Source organism: Haliotis rubra, unplaced genomic scaffold (assembly GCF_003918875.1).
Source record: "Haliotis rubra isolate DU_JTF1 unplaced genomic scaffold, ASM391887v1 Scf41, whole genome shotgun sequence".
In the NCBI taxonomy this organism is placed as follows: domain Eukaryota; kingdom Metazoa; phylum Mollusca; class Gastropoda; order Lepetellida; family Haliotidae; genus Haliotis; species Haliotis rubra.
The window spans coordinates 2,838,789-2,856,068 of NW_025767091.1; the positions used below are offsets into that span (position 1 = coordinate 2,838,789).

The 17,280-nt window shown below is 40.4% G+C and overlaps 2 protein-coding genes across 2 annotated transcripts in view; one reads left to right on the top strand and one right to left on the bottom strand.

The window, feature by feature from the left end:
• Window positions 1–687: 687 nt before the first annotated feature.
• LOC124288039 lies at window positions 688–10,969 on the bottom strand. Its single transcript, XM_046724601.1, has 2 exons — window positions 10,526–10,969; window positions 688–1,406 (listed from the first exon to the last, which is right to left on the bottom strand). Exons 1-2 carry the CDS (start codon window positions 10,860–10,862, stop codon window positions 1,306–1,308), a joined length of 438 nt encoding a protein of 145 aa, XP_046580557.1. The 5' UTR covers window positions 10,863–10,969; the 3' UTR covers window positions 688–1,305.
• A 4,888-nt stretch (window positions 10,970–15,857) lies between these two features.
• The window catches only part of LOC124288015 (parathyroid hormone/parathyroid hormone-related peptide receptor-like), a 37,096-nt gene continuing 35,673 nt past the window's right edge, over window positions 15,858–17,280 (top strand). The window contains exon 1 of the mRNA XM_046724534.1: window positions 15,858–16,027. Within this exon, the coding sequence (XP_046580490.1) occupies window positions 15,953–16,027 (75 nt within the window). The 5' untranslated portion in view covers window positions 15,858–15,952. The remainder of the gene's footprint in view (window positions 16,028–17,280) is intronic.

Here is a 17,280-nt window from a genome sequence, read left to right on the forward strand (position 1 = left end):
TGAGAAACCAACAAAGAGCAAAGAAATGTGTAATATATTTTTTCAGCTAACATTAACTAAGTTTAAAATGAACACAACATTCTGACATGGGTTTTAAATGACTTTATAAAATAGAGTGGTAGTACAAATGCAATAGCGGTTTAATATCAAAGCAGTGATTACAGCAAAGAGACAGGGGTGTAATAGTCCCCAAGCTGCGGTTGTGAAGCTTCCGTAATATGCCTAGGTTGGGAAATCTGGATGAAATACAGCTCCTGGTCTTGATATCAGGTGAGATAAGTGAGGGAGTGAGTTTAATTTTACGCCGTACTCAGCAATATTCCAGGTATATGGCGGCGGTCTGTAAATAATCGAGTCTGGACCAGACAATCCAGTGAACAACAGCATGAGTATCTACCTGCGCAATTGGGAGCCGATGACATGTGTCAACCAAGTCAGCGAGCCTGACCACCCGATCCCGTTAGTCGGCTCTTACGTGACTGAAGATCAATTCTAATCCGGATCTTCACGGGTCAGGTGAGATGAGACAAGCACGCCGTGTCCAGTGAAACATTATGCAACATGCTGGGTTAGATGATGCTGAATGATTCCAGCTGATCCAGAAGATTCCGGACCTGTCGACTCCAGTAACTAGCACACCGCTAAACATACAGTGTAACAGAGTTACAACACTGGTTTTTCCAACACTGACACATGACAATATGTTTATATACCGACATACGATGGATTGATTTTATTGTGTACATTTGCCGTTTAGCCCGGATATCAATTTGACGAACATGAATATCTTGAGCTGTTGTGTCACAAACTCTACCTCTCTAACAGACCAAAAGCTTTGAAGATGCACATTTTGTCAGTTCTATGTGCCTCACATGGCGGGTCGGCCTTCCCAAGGTAACATACGGAATCCACTACCAATACCTGAATTACCGTAGCCGTTGTAATTAATTTGATTAGTTGACCAGTGAGTAACACTTTATAGTGGCGTCGACCAGGTATAGGTCATACAACCATACCATTCAATGACAACATAATAGCCTGTAATTTATAATGTCCACATTAGGAAAACCCTCCAACTGTTTGTAGGACTTTAAAAACTTATTTTAAACAACATCACTTTCCGCCGTTAGTCTTATCTACAGTTATGGATGTACCACGTGCCAGAGAGAATTTACCAACATGTTTAGGTATGGTCATCTGGCCAATACACTTGGCATGACCCTTCATCAATCAGCAGTTATCAGTGTTCTTATCGGAGAACCAGAACAGAAAGAGCAGCATGAAATGTGGCATTATGTTTCTGTATTACTTGTCATCCTCTCCACCCCCAGCATCCTCTTCCCAACTGCTTCCTGACTCCTCTGAAGACACGGCACGGATCACTTCAGTAGACGCCTTAGCATGAACTGAAGTTAAAAGAAAAATACGTCATACTGCGTGCTTATAACACAAGTACAGAGTCGAATGTAAATTAGACAATACAAGATTATATTATTAATTGGTTACATATATCCACACGATCATAATACAACTCAATGCGTAGATTACTATTGCTTGATTGAGGTTTCCATGTTGCCTACATTGCCTTGTTTCATCTACTGACAAGGCTTTTTAATAGATGAATCATTAAATAAAGAAATGATTATGCAAGTCGTGTCCAACACCGCTCTTAGACCCAGTCGTGCCCCGTTTATCCGGACCTTAGAGAAAACTCGGCTTTCGAACGAAAATTCATTAAAACGAATTCACAACGTTTTAAAATTACTCACTTATCCGGAAATCCGGTTTCCGTAACCGGAGGGTCATTTTCACATACTAAACGCTAAATTATATGCATTTTTTTCTCGAATATCCGGATGGCTGAGCACCTGTCAGTATGTTTAAACACGCATTTTGCAGAGTGGCCCTAACATGAAAAAAGCCGTCATTCTTTGAAGCTTGAGAGGATTAACTGCCCTTAATTAGCAAGGTGACACTGAGTTAAATTTGAGGTATCTTTATTTGTGGGTCACTATAATTACGCTGATGAATTGTTGTGATCAGAAACGTTGTCTGTCAAAATGGCAAGCCAACCAACAAAGCATAAACGCCATGCCATTACAGCGAGAGAAAAAAGAGAAATTTGCAAGTACAAACAGCAGTATCCCTCAGCAAGTCTGGAAACCCTGAGCAAACATTTTGGCACAGAATTCGGTCACACCATTGGCAAGTCGACAATCAGCGACATTCTAAAAGACAAATCAAAATGGCTAGAAATTGTTTGTTTGTATGTCTTTTTACATATGGTCCTCGGTTCATATATCCTGAAATTCATTTATCCGGACACTTTCAAGAAAATCACAAGTGTCCGGATAAACGGGGCACGACTGTACTGACTTCTAGATAGCAAATCTGTCAATGTGTTGGCAGGGTAACTAGCTCAGAATTAAACCGAAGAATTCGTCGAGCCAAACAGATTTTAATTACTAACAGTGAAATGAGTCGAGCGGTGATTATAACTCTGAAACGATGGGACAAGTCCAGCAAACAGGGTTATACAGGTGCAGGCTGCCTGACTGAACAGATACACACTTTTATTACCCACGTGGTCAACGTATGGGTAGTTGCATACTAATCTCGTACGTCACACGAATGCGTGTCGCGTTGACCTGTTTCGTAACGGCTTGACCTGAGATTCTAACGATTTGATTGGATAACCGATGACCTCTCAATTAGGTCACGTTGTGACGGAACTACTTTTTCATCCATAACAAACTCGTGAATTCATTCATTCTACAACTTATATGCATTGTGGAAATGTAAACATTGCGAACGTTGCCGTATCCACACTCCGGCGCAGTGATGACTTAGTATAACATCACTGCCACAGGCTGATTGGCATATCACGTGACCGGACTTTTCTCTTGTTTGTAAACAAACGCACATATTCATAATAAGAAGAGACTGGCCTTAAGCAATCTTTCTGCGCGCTCTTCACAATGTTTTACATTGTTACATTTATATTTGTCCATAACTACGGCAGTAAGGTTTATGACAGTACATATTTAGATATCAAACTGGCTGCATCGTTCATTCTCCGTCGGCTTCGATGACAGCACGTGGAGCCGTACAACCTATGTAAACAAAGGATCGCTACGCAAATCGAAATAGTGCTTTATGTTTTAGGATTTTTTCTCTGTGGAACTATACCATTCCATTACAGATGTTTAATTAGATGTGCAGACTCGTTAAAAATAAAAGAGTTAAGAAATATGTACATTATATTAAATGGACTGGCTGGCAACATGGAACTCTGGGTAGGAGAGTGTGCCGTATCGATAATTAATTGTGAGTCGAACTGAGACATTATATGCGTCGAAAAACATGAACGCAAAGTTCATTTAAAGTAATTTAATGTAGGAGGCTGTACGAGGCGATGACAACTGACATGCATCGTGACGTCGGTTACCAAGGGGGCGGAAAGAACAAGGCGTAGTGACGCCATTACAGTGTGACGTCATGCAAAAAGTGTACTACAGAACAACATTCTTCCGCAACCTCTTTATGAAACCGGTTTCGGTTTGAAACCGTAAAAATAACAAAAATACGCTTTTTTGTCACTTTAAAGCATGTAAGACGTGGGTAATAAATAAAATACCACACGAGGTCTCATAACATACGAATTATACGAAACTCGTGACCTTCTTATGGGAGGACACTCGTTTCGTATAATTCGTATGTAATGAGACCTCTCGTAGTATTGTCGATATAGGCAACAAAGACACAACAATAGGCAGATACAGAAACAATAGAATTACCTTGGACTTATTGATGTAATAATAATAATAATAATAATAATAAATAATAATCCCCAACACCACTTACTCATCTCCTTTACATGGATGACATCGAGCTACTTGCCAAAGGAGATACCAATTTGAAAGAACATGTTCTCCTTGTCGAGTCCTTTTCTAATGATATTGGCATGACATTTGGATTCGACAAAAGTACTACTCTCCATTTGAAACGTGGCAAGGAAGTTATGGTGGATCGGTCAAGTTACAGGGGTGAGGAGTTATTGAGCATCTTGTGGAAAATCAGGTCTACACCTATCTTGGAATGCAAGTTCGAGACAAGCTCCAGAATGCCCAAATTCAAGAAAAACCTCGGGTCGAGTACAAATCTCGCTTAAAGAAAATCTGGAGCTCAGAGCTAAATGCTCGAAACAAGGTCAAAGCCACCAATACTTTTGCTGTGCCAGTCTTCTCCTATTCCTTTTTGGAGTAGTTGATTGGACAAAAAAAAGACATCCAGAGTCTTGACCGCCTGACAAGAAGGATCATGTCTGATAACAGAGCCCACCACCCTCGTTCCTCTCTCAACCGTTTATATATGCCAATCAATTCTGGAGGTCGGGGCTTCATTAATGTGGAGGCTCTTCATGATAGAATTTTATTGTGTATTTTTGCACATATCTATTTATCGGATGATCGTCTGGTGATGCATGTCAAGACTCATGATGAAAGCAAGCAATTCCAAAGCTATTTTAAGCGTGCCAAAGTTGTTGGACAGAATCTGAAATTTGAGGTTGATTTTGTTGATGGCGATGTACTGCTGGACGGCGATGGGAGTAAACCAGGTGAAGTCCTTCACCAAGTCTGCCCAGAGTCGGTGTTTTGTGGAGAAGCTTTCTGAGAAGCCATTGCATCGTGTGTACATGCAGTGTGTAGAACAGAATAGCAATCTCACCGACTCCTTCGCCTGGATGAAGTTGGCTGGTCTCAAATGTGAAACTGAGGGCTTCCTTTTCGCTGCTCAGGACCAGTCACTTCCCACTCGCACTTGCCAAAATGTGATTCTTAAAGAGAATATTAACATGAAATGTCGACTTTGCAATGAATTTACAGAGACTGTCCAACACCTTGTCAGTGGATGCCCTTCTTTGGCACAAACAGCATATCTTAAATGACATGATGGCATGGCTCGCTGCTTTTACTATCGTCTCCTCCATGTCTGTTGCTTTGACTCTGAGGTCCATCTTTGGTACGACCCTGAACATGTCCAGGGCGTCATGGAAAATGATGCTATCAAACTTCTGTGGAATAGGCCCATATACAGCCTCAGAAGAATTCCTGCCAACAAACCTGATCTTGTCCTTTTTGATAAAGCCAATGAATTTATATATATCATTGAATTTTCTGTCCCTTTTGACACCAATGTGATTGGCAAGATTCAGGAAAAGCATACTAGGTATGAGGACCTCGCCTTTGAAATGTCTCGCTTGCATCCCAAGTACAGTGTCGTCAGGCTCCCCATTGTTCTCAGTGCCCTTGGTTTGGTGCCTCCTGATCTCTTGGCGCAGATCAGGAGAGTGCCCGGGTTCTCCACCGGGAGTACAGCCCTTCTGACACTCTGGGTAATGCAGAATGTTGCAGTGATGGGGAGCCTTCATATTCTCCGGAAAGTTCTTGGTGAGTTTGACTAGGCAGCGTTTCTTGGGAGAAGTCCCATTCGCTGTCTGGGCTGCGTGTAGAGGTGACGAGGGCCCTGAGCTGATGATGAGCCTTACCAGCCTGACTGTGCCAGGATCACCCGAACTCTCTCCGCTGCATTGTCATCTTTCATCTGTAAAATATAATAATAATAATAGTGAATTTATATAGCTCATTAATCCATGCTCAATGCATGCTCTAAGCGCACATATTTGTGGGTATTAAGAGTCATTCTAGAAAGTAGGTTTTAAATAAGTAGGTTTTTAGCTGAGATTGGAAGGAGGCAAGAGTTGAAGACTGTCTGAGATTGAGCGGGAGATTGTTCCATTCCTTTGCTGCATTGAAGCAAAGGAACGTTGTCCATAGTTCCCAGATTTCACAGATGGAACAGGAGCTTGTTTTCTGAACATAGTAATCGAGCTGGTTTGTACTCTGTGATCAAATCACACAGATATTGTGGAGCATCTTCAGACAGGCATCGATACACATGACACAAGATCTTATAGCTGATTCTCTGTCGGATTGGCAGCCAGTGTAGGTCATGTAAGATGGGGGTGATGTGGTCGTACTTCCTGCAGCTGGAGACTATCCGAGCAGCTGTATTCTGGATGTGCTGTAGCTTAAGCGTGTTGGTAACAGACTTGGGTGCACCGGCAAGGAGGCTGTTACATTAATAAATCCTTGATGTTACCAGGGAGAGAATCAGGATGATAAGAGATTCTTTGGTCAGGTACTTTCTGATGTTGCTGACATTCCTCAACTGGAAAGAGCAGACTCTGGCGATATGACTGACATGTTGCTTCGTGGACAGTCCAAAACAACACCCAAGTTCTTCACAGACCGAGTGACATCAATGCTTGAGCTTCCAATCTGAACTGCGGTGAGACCTGATTGGGGTCATCTTGCAGATGGGCCTATTAGCATACACTCCGTCTTGTCGTCGTTAAGCTTGAGTTTATTGATGTTCATCCAGCTTTTTATCTGTGTACAGCAGGTGGTAACGTCGGCAGAGGCTGCTTCTGCAATGGATGCTATTGGTCGGAACATTTTCATGAGCTGCGTATCATCGGCGTAGAGGTGTCTTGGCAACTTGTGCTGGTCGATGACATGACCCAGTTCTTTTGTATAAAGGGTGAATAATATCGGACCCAATACTGAACCTTGAGGCACACCGTAGTTTAGATGTACTGAATCTGAGAACTGTCCATCTATGTACATACACTGTGATCTCTGAGACAGATAGGAGCTAAAGCAATTCAGTGCAGAACCTTGGACACCAAAATCGTCCTGAAGTCGCTGCAGCAGTCTTTGGTGATCGATGGTGTCGAAAGCCGCGATCAAGTCCAAGAGAACAAGCAAAGCAACATTCCCCGAGTCGATGGCACATCTCAGGTAATTGACGACTTTGAGGAGAGCTGTCTCGGTGCTATGTCGAGGGCGATACGCTGATTGAAGTGGATCATACAAGTTGTGCTGGGTCAAGTGCTGTGACAGACGTTCTGCAACAGCTGTTTCGATGAGCTTGGAGAGGAATGGAAGGTTAGAAACAGGTCTATAGTGCTTGAGATTTTCTGTGGCAAGGTCAGGCTTTTTGAGGAGTGGCTTCACAATGGCATTGTTTAGAGAAAGGGGCATTTTACCTTCATGCAGGCAGCAGTTGATAATTGATGTCCAAGTTGGAAGGAGGATATCCATACAACTCAGTACAATGTTAGTTGGAATCGGGTCGAGTACACAGTAAGTCGGTTTAGATTTCCTGAGAAGTTTTAGTGTTTCTGGGACTGTGAAAGGGGGGAAAACATTCAAAACAGGTTTTTCATCAAAAGTATCGTCACATCCTAAAGAAGGCGCCAGTGTTTCGCTGTCATGGAGTGTGCATCTAATATTTTGGATTTTTTCCTGAAAGTACATTGCAAATGATTGAGCAATTTCTTTGGTGGTACCAATATCAGGTGAGGGATTATCCGCGGACTTTCCCATCAAGTTAAACATCAGCTTGTACAAGGCGTTTGAGTTAGATATGCTGTCAATGATTTTAGAGTTCATGAAATTCTGTTTAGCTTGTTTGATGACAATGCTGACCCTATTTCTGGCTGCACAGTAAATCTGACGGTGTACTTCCAGACATGACTTTCTCCATCTCTTCTCGGCTACTCGTCTCTCTGACTTGGCTTTCTTGACATCTGGACTGTAAAGCCAGGTAGCTTCAGGTCTGTGGGGGATTCGCTTGACCTTCTCTGTGGCATGTTTGTCCAGGAGCTCTAGAAGTACTGTGTTGTACATGTTTACATATGCTTCACAGGTTGAAGGAGGATCGGTCAACAAAGGTGACGTCAACAGATCTGAACGGAAAGTAGCAGTATCCATGTTTTTTATGTTTCTACACCTAACATATCTGACTGGATGCGATGGTCTTGCGATATCAATGTTCAGGGTTACTAAGTAGTGATCTGAGATCTGATAGTCGGTTACTCTGGAATTAGTTATGATGGGGTCAGTCTCTCCTGATTTATGAGTTGGCAAGGCTATGATTTGATGGCAGTTGTGAGCTTCTAGCATGCTGAGCATCTGTAAGGTATCACTTTTGGTTGTTACACCAAAGTTCTGTCCACACAAATTTGATGCAAAAGAATAGAAAACTCCTGATAGAAAACTGAGAATGACAATTGGGTTTTCTTTGGCGGGGGTGGACAATAGAGAGATACAATGTCAGTGGCAGTCTTGCCGTGAGTCACCTGAAACTGCATTGACTCAAAGGAGTTGAACTGGTCCACATGGCGAAATTTCACATGTGGCTGAGTAGCCTGTGTCCAATGAGAAAACTGATCGTATAATCCGAGGCCGAATCATTCTATAATAGACAATATGTGAATCCTGGATATATTATATTGATGAGATATCGACGAACATTCAGTATACATGTACATGTGAAACGCATAACATGATGCTTAATGAAGATTATACAATACCGGACCATCATATGTCCTGACAGTTTTATATCATGTTAGGTATAGCTACCTATACCCTAATGTCCTAGTTAAAAGCGGAGCAGTCTGATGGTTTAATATGTAGCTCGTCAAACCAAAGCATATGTAAGTTTATAATGCAACTAAACGAGCATTGGGCGGTCCGCTGCTCGTGGATGGTATCGATTCAAAGATTCGCGCAGTTACTTTTCATTACCACCAGTATTGTTTCAGGCTTCGTTTTTCAGTATATGCATTTATAATGTTCACTGAAAACTCACATAGTTGTTCAGCAAATATATTAACCATAGTGGAGGCAAGATACTTTTATTTATTTTTAATTTTTTAATTTGATTGTTTTTAAAGATGTTTTAGAGTCTATTCCGAAAACTCAACAAAGGACATTTAGGTTACAATACAATACAAGCATATGATGTACAAATCATGTGAACAGTTCATGACATGAAGACCAGAACTTATAAAAGGCGCTGATATTACACGCCATTAAAGAAGAGCACTTTGTTATCATATAATAATGTCTAATTTCATTCTGGAAAACATGGAAAGGTGGCACACTGTTTTTTTAATCTGCTTCCAAAAATTAGGTTTTTAAAGAAAATAATAATAATATTGAGAGGGTCATTGTTTTTGTCTGGGAAACCGAGCAATACCTGTTTTCTTGATACTTTGATATTGACAAGACCTTTATGATTTAGCCAGATTTTAAGTTTTTGCCAGATATGGTTGACTTTACTGCAAGACCAGAACACGTGATCGAGTGTCTCAATTTCGTTTTGGCAAAAGCTGCATTTTGAATTATTTATATACCCAATCTTAAATAACTTTATATTTGTCGGTAAGATGTGATGTAGTATTCCATATTGGATACTTTTATGGGTTACTTGTCTATTCTGTTGTGATGCGACGTGATGGTACAGATAATTACACCATTGTCAAGTGTGAAATACTACAGCACAGGCTTATATACATCACCCAAGGAGTAAGAAAAACAATATTAGGTTATGTATGAAAGTTATTAACAACAACAATGGATATTGGCGATGAGTCTGTAACAAGCGAATGAGGCCAGCTGTACGCGAGGAGAACCAAATATGTAATGCTGATAAGATTATTTAGAGACAATAACTGGAGTGTCCTGTTTCATCAACACAACGTAGTGAGATGTTTTGCTTCACATCTGATCTATACCGAAACACCGTATCATAAAATCATTCATAAAAATATCTTGGGTTTACTGTTGATCCAAAAGATCTAAAATGCCAGTCAGACAGTTAAGTTATTAACCATAATTCATAACACAATCAACCATGAATTTCTTCATATATTCAACAAATTTTGAGACGAGAAAAAATCTACCGTGTGAATTCTCAATAATAAAGGATTTGCTTGACCTTTTGCATTTTTCAAAAGAACCAAGATTAATGTTATCAAAACAAATAGTTGTTTTAAACTTTGCACAATACTATCCCACAAGAAAAATCTGTGGACAAACTTTATTCCTTGATCCAGGTAGTAAACCTATTTGGTACTAAACGCGGTTATGTAGATAATGTTACATTCCTTTCTTGAAAGGTTGAAGGAAAATTTACCAAAATTGAAAGCCAGTGTCATCTGAAGTTATAACAATATTTGACACGCTGTACCTTATCATAGATACGATCCATGTATACGTTTGGGGTAAGACATCCGTACCCATTTTGCTGATAGCCAACTTTTCAATAATGTGGTATAATATATCTATTGTAATTTTACAAGAGCCTCTTAGATTTATCATGTGACAACACTGATAAGGTACCTGTAATGTAAGCCCAGCATCAACACACCTGTAACGCATTACTGTAATGTGGGCCATGGCGCCTTGATTACATGAATAAAACTGTCTGTGTGTCTGTTTGTCCAACTTTCCCTTTATACAATATCCATGCAGCTCGAGTCGCTGGTGCTTACATTTTCATATTGAGCATGCTTCTCAATGAGCGACATAGAATTCAGAAGTTGTTTCAATCAAGGTTTATTGGCTCGTTATAAATCGTAAATCAATTATGATTTCTAGAGTTCATAACTTACCCAGTTTGAAATAATAAGAGAAATAGTGATCGGCATGAATGGTGCAGTTGCTGGTGAGGTTCAGAGCTTGGTTGTACAAATGACAGGTGCTTGTGGTATCGTCGTAGATGAAGGAGATACAGAGACGGTCGGTGGCACACGCTCGGGTACAGTCCAATATGGTCACATCCGCTACTTCACCCCTGATCCCCTGGCTGCACAACCGACCATTCAGATGGTCAGAATAGAGGAAGTTAACATACTCCCCGGAAAACACAGTCGGCCGAAGCACCAATATGAATAGAAGAAGAACAGGAACCTCCAGATGACGGCACGTTCTTGCCATGACATCAATCATTTGACACAGCGCTCTCAGTTTCTCCGATCAGATAATGATGGGATGCTTGATCCAACTGTCCAGCCTGTTGCGATGCAACGAAACTACACCAACGAATATTAGATATGACAAATCAAATATGAACTGACATAGTCTTGTACAGGCTGAGAAGTATTTGCAGTACTGGACGGAAATACCTCCACGGAATAATAAAACTTGATTTGTTTTCAGGGTTAAAGTTAATCCGTCAGGGTTTAGAGAAAAACGTGTAAGGTTATAGCGTGTATATGCCATTCTTGTGCAATAATAGCACTGTGTTTTGACATACAAATAAATATTGTCTTTTCTCCCATGGGCGTCATTAGTGGAATGTGAAATGTTTGTAAGTCAATAACCAGTGGTTTATAGAGTAAGTATTCACTTCATTTCGGTATTTCTACAGCTCATGTACATATGATCATTATTTACAACAAACTGTTAAGCATCGTTAGGGTTCGGTTTGTGTTATGGTCTAGGAGAGTGGGATTGATTGGTGGCAGTGCTTTGTTGTGTCATGTAAAATACGACACTCCAGAATCAGCTTCAGTCAATAACTGCTGGCGTTTCTCGATCAAACGGGGGCGGTGGGTAGGTTAAAGCGTTCGCTCGTCACGCCGAAGACCTAGGTTCGATTCCGCACATGGGTACAATGTGTGAAGCCCATTTCTAGTGTTCCCCGCCGTGATATTGCTCGAATATTGCTAGAAGCTGCGTAAAACCACACTCACTCACACAACATAGGTACAATTGGATAGACATGCTATATGCATGTGTATAAAAGTGATGTTTACGTTGACAACATTGATGTTGGCACGTCACAAGGACGATATTTCCATGTAAAATGGCAGAATTGTGGAATATAGGATACCCAAGGGGTCAGCATGTTCATTAGCCATTGTCTTTTATATACAATGTTACATTATGGGCGGTAGGGTAGACTAGTGGTTAAATAATTCGCTCGTCACCCCGAAGACCTGGGTTCGATTCCCCACATGGTTACAATATGTGAAGCCCATTTCTGGGGTCCCCCGCCGTAATATTGAACGAGTATTGCTAAAAGCGGCGTAATACCATACTCACTCACTCACTCACTCAACGTTACATTGTCCATGCTTGTCTGCTATATGTAGAGTATTTACAGACCGCTGCCATATAGCTGGAATGTTGTTGAGAGCGGCGTTAATCAACAAAACTCCTACGTAGACAATAACATGCTTTAGGCATGTGCCATATATAATAATGTAAAAAGACAAAGCAACAAGCTCTAACGAGCAAGCCAATTTTCAACAGCACTATTCGAATGAGAAAAAATGTCTTCAAAACTCTGATTCAAGCTCTCAGAATCTTATCACGTTAATAGATGTTGGACAGTTACTGTAGGTATTCTCTTCACAGGTCAGCATATCCTTGGTGTAACTGAGGTGTGTGTGGCAAATGTACGTCCTGGTCTTGATGTCAGGTGAGATAAGTGAGGGAGTGATTATAATTTTACGCCGTACTCAGCAATGTTCTAGCTATATGGCGGCGATCTGTAAATAACCAAGTCTGGACCTGACAATCCAGTGATCAACAGCATGAGCATCGATCTGCGCAATTGGGATACGATGACCACGTTAGCGAGCTTGACCACCCGATCCCGTTAGCCTCATACGACAAGCATGGGTTACTGAAGATCGATTCTAACCGGATCTTCACGGGTCCAGATCAGACTGGCGGTTTGCCGCAATGGAGCACCGTGACTGTAGGAAGGGTCTTCTATGAGATTTTGCGGGTGTTTGAGAGTGACGACGGTGCAGATCAAAGCCGCTGTTCGCCTGCGTTCATCAAAATGAAAAGTGACGAATCGCTGAAATGCACTGAATTGTAGACGAAGCTACTTGACTCTCTGTTGTGAATTAGACTTAGTGGACGAGTCAAGGAAAGGTTGTCAGTGATGCGATAGTGGTTAATATGTGGATAGATAGTGTCAGTGTGGTTCTCTATTCAGGCAAGTGTTGTGTCTGCAGAGTCGACCTTGCCATGTTTAAGGTGACCGTTTTACGCCGCTTTTAGCAATATTCCAGCAATATCATGGCGGGGGACACCAGAAGTAGGTTTCACACATTGTACCCATGTGGGGAATCGAACCTGGACCTTGGGCGTGGCGAGTCAACGCTTTAACCATTAGGCTACCCAACCGCCCCTTAAGGTGACAGGCTCCAGCTGTCCCGTATGTAAATGTATGATATGGTCGTGTATGTTTATATCTATATGACTTTAGATATTTAGTTATTGATAACAGAAAGTGCATGTACATTCTAGTACTCAAGAGTTTATCAAATCATTCATCTTTGCCTGTCCGATCGGAATTCAAAGGTTTCAGTTCTTCGACAGCATGAAACCCAATAGCTATATGTGCCTTTGTGTTGCCCAGCTCTCGCAGAATGTATGAATCGTCACTAAGCGCCCTGGAGGCCTCATACACCCAAACGTTTACGTGCACCTGATCATGGTCGTGTGTACTTGTCCACGAAATGTCCATTAATTACTTGGTTGTTTGGTTTTGAGCTTGTTTTTTAACGCCGCACACAACGATATTCCAGCTATATGGCCGCAGTCTGTAGATAATCGAGTCTGGACGAGTCAATCCAGTGATCAACAGCATGATCATCGATCTAAGTTTTGAATCTAACTGTGATAGTTTAGTTGTTTTACTGTCCCTTGACGACAGGTTTCATATTATACATTTATATCGTATTAATGTCAAATTGGTTCTTGTCACAATATGGCTGAAACATGTAACGATAAAATATAACTCACTCACTCACTCTAATCCTGATTATAGTAGCAGCAAATGTAGGTCCGAAATAACCACCCAACGAGTTATTGATGATCATCGATCAGCATGTGGAGCATCGACCCGCGAGCATGATGACGACACATCAGCAACTAACAACCGGTTTGTTATAGTATTCACGTTGTGACGTGCTCGTACATACAAGGCAGCCAGCGAAGGGAACCCGCTTTCTGGTATTCGGGACCCACAAGTTCTGATAGGCAGCTGAATTATTCCATGCATGTGTAAATGACATGTAACATGCCCTTGGCGCCCTCTGTGTCCGTTCTTGATGACTCTGCTGGACACACTACAGTGGACAGCGTCAAAGGGCACATGTTTGGACACGGTATTCACGTGTGTTAGTTGAATATGTTTGGAAAAGCAATGAACGGATTTGAGATTAATATGTGTTGGATTTTCTTGAACATGGCAGAGAAATTATTTGTGTATACTTGGAATGTGTTTGGACATATCATGAACGTGCATGACGTAAATCTGTATTGACATGTCATGAAAGTGTGTATGTTAAATAATTATGTTTGGACATTATCATGAACGTACAAGTGTTGAATCTATATCGACATGTCATGAAAGTGTGTATGTTAGTAGATATGTTTGGACAAGGTATGAACGTACAAGTGTTGAATCTAAATTGACATGTCATGAAAGTGTGTATGTTAAATATGTTTGGACATATCATGAACGGGCATATGTTTAATCTGTATCGACATGTCATGAAAGTGTGTATGTTAAATATGTTTGGACATATCATGATAACGTGCATGTGTTAAATCTATATCGACATGTCATGAAAGTGTGTATGTTAATATGTTTGGACATATCATGAACGTGCATGTGTTAAATCTGTATTGACATGTCATGAAAGTTATGTTAAATATGTTTGGACATATCATGAACGGGCATGTGTTAAATCTGTATTGACATGTCATGAAAGTGTGTATGTTAAATATGTTTGGACATATCATGAACGTGCATGTGTTAAATCTGTATCGACATGTCATGAAAGTGTGTATGTTAAATATGTTTGGACATATCATGAACGTGCATGTGTTAAATCTGTATCGACATGTCATGAAAGTGTGTATGTTAAATATGTTTGGACATATCATGAACGTGCATGTGTTAAATCTGTATTGACATGTCATGAAAGTGTGTATGTTAAATATGTTTGGACATATCATGAACGTGCACATGACATCATGTGAATGAAATGTGTGTATGTTAAATATGTTTGGACATATCATGAACGTGCATGTGTTAAATCTGTATCGACATGTCATGAAAGTGTGTATGTTAAATATGTTTGGACATATCATGAACGTGCATGTGTTAAATCTATCATGAACGTGCATGTGTTAAATCTGTATCGACATGTCATGAAAGTGTGTATGTTAAATATGTTTGGACATATCATGAACGTGCATGTGTTAAATCTGTATCGACATGTCATGAAAGTGTGTATGTTAAATATGTTTGGACATATCATGAACGTGCATGTGTTAAATCTATATCGACATGTCATGAAAGTGTGTATGTTAAATATGTTTGGACATATCATGAACGTGCATGTGTTAAATCTATATCGACATGTCATGAAAGTGTGTATGTTAAATATGTTTGGACATATCATGAACGTGCATGTGTTAAATCTATATCGACATGTCATGAATGTGTGTATGTTAAATATGTTTGGACATATCATGAACGTGCATGTGTTAAATCTATATCGACATGTCATGAAAGTGTGTATGTTAAATATGTTTGGACATATCATGAACATGCATGTGTTGAATCTATGTTTCAATGGCATGGACACGTGCAATCTTTATGTAATGTGTCTCTCGGATTTATCCAAGCAACATATATCAGAAATGCTTAAGAGCTCTCCAACACGCTACACAACTACAATTAACTTAGACTGGCGCTATGCTCCTTCGATCGTGGACCCGAATGATTCACATTTTGTCAGCTCCTGCGATTTGCGGCTGAAAAAATCAAACATTAACCGCTGACCGTTCTTTTCTGGTATGTGATATTTACTACATCTTAGCTGTTAGCATCCCTGACTGTTACGTGATCGCTGATTGGCTGTCCCAACCCACGGTTTGATTATACATAATGGTAGAACTACACGTCTCCCAGGCGTCACTGCTGAAACTGATGTTAATTACAGAACTTGAGATCCACGTACAGAGCCAGATATGGACAGGTGTGAACATGAAAGCACACAGTGATGAGGACACTTATCAAGATGCATTTTGATATCAAGGATACATTGGATATGAATTACTCAGCCAAGCAAAGCCAGGTCAGTTTATTTATTTTCTCAGATAAACATGTGTTGGCTGTTTGTGGTTATATTCCCTGTCTCAGTTTTAAAAAGGATATAGATGAGGTTGGACAAGTTCTTGCTTGATTGCTTGGATCCATAGGTCGTTGTTCGAACCTCATATTCGTCCCGATTATTATCAACACCTATTCTTAGTTCAGCAGTTCCTTAAACAAGGTTACAACATGTAATTACTAATTAGAGCTTTTACATTTTTTGTAGCATACATCTGACTCTACCTCATCAGTGCCAGAAAAGATATCCAATAGATTCCAATATTTCTGTAAAATCTGTATCTCCTCTCTTTAGAGGAAACAGTTTCATATCTGAACATTTTCTCTTTTGGTGTATACCTGTAAGGTTCTACCGATTAGACGAAGTTACAATACCTGAGAGGTATTAATACATTGAGGAACAAGATCTGGATACCTACAGCTGCTGTTATATGTAAACGTAAACGCGATAAGGAAAACGTTATTCCAGGCTTGCCAAGTGGAATACGTCAGGACAAGCTGACTGAAATAAGAATGAAAGTTTTCTATTTGGAACATGACCAAACATTTTTTGAGTGTTTTGTACAAGAATTATGAGTCTGCCCCAGTGGGCTTAATTCTGCTCCCTACATGCAGTAAGCAAATATGAAGAAACACCGGATACGTATGATGAGTACTATGGTATCACAGTTTGATTAAGCCTTTATTTTATTTTGTTAATAAATATATGTGCAAGAACTCATTTCGTAACCACAGCAAATATAAGCTAAAAACAGAGTCGATTCCGCAAATCCGACTACCGTCAACATGACTTCTTTTAGAGGCATTTTAGAGTTGTATAGATGAAGGAAAACACAGGTTCTATGGATAGTCAACTTCTTCATTGCACTGAGTGCCGTCAACATGCTTATGTGTATCACTATCAAATAATGATGGTACCAGATATTCTCGAAATGGTAAGTGTATGTTATTCCTTCTGTGGCACCTGTCACAAACACTTGCAAAGGCACGTCAGTACAGCATTCAAAATCAAACTTGGAGAACTATAAATATTGCTTTTATGACTGCTGTTAGTTTGGATTTGTGATCATCGCGGCTGGAACTGGTGTAGTTCAGGAGTCCTTGAGCGATGAACTTTATGTCAATATACCGGTTGTACATGTATGCAGCCAGAATTCATGGACTGGAAGTCAAACGTCGTGATATCCCTATTGTATGGGGTGTTTCCGATTAATAAAT

Bases quoted from the DNA above. Each gene is read 5' to 3' on its own strand.
- LOC124288039 (XM_046724601.1), bottom strand. From the start codon at position 10,862: ATGATTGATGTCATGGCAAGAACGTGCCGTCATCTGGAGGTTCCTGTT. The intron at 1,407-10,525 runs GTAAGTTATGAA...TTTTAACTTCAG, and splicing joins CTCTTATTATTTCAAACTGG to TTCATGCTAAGGCGTCTACT.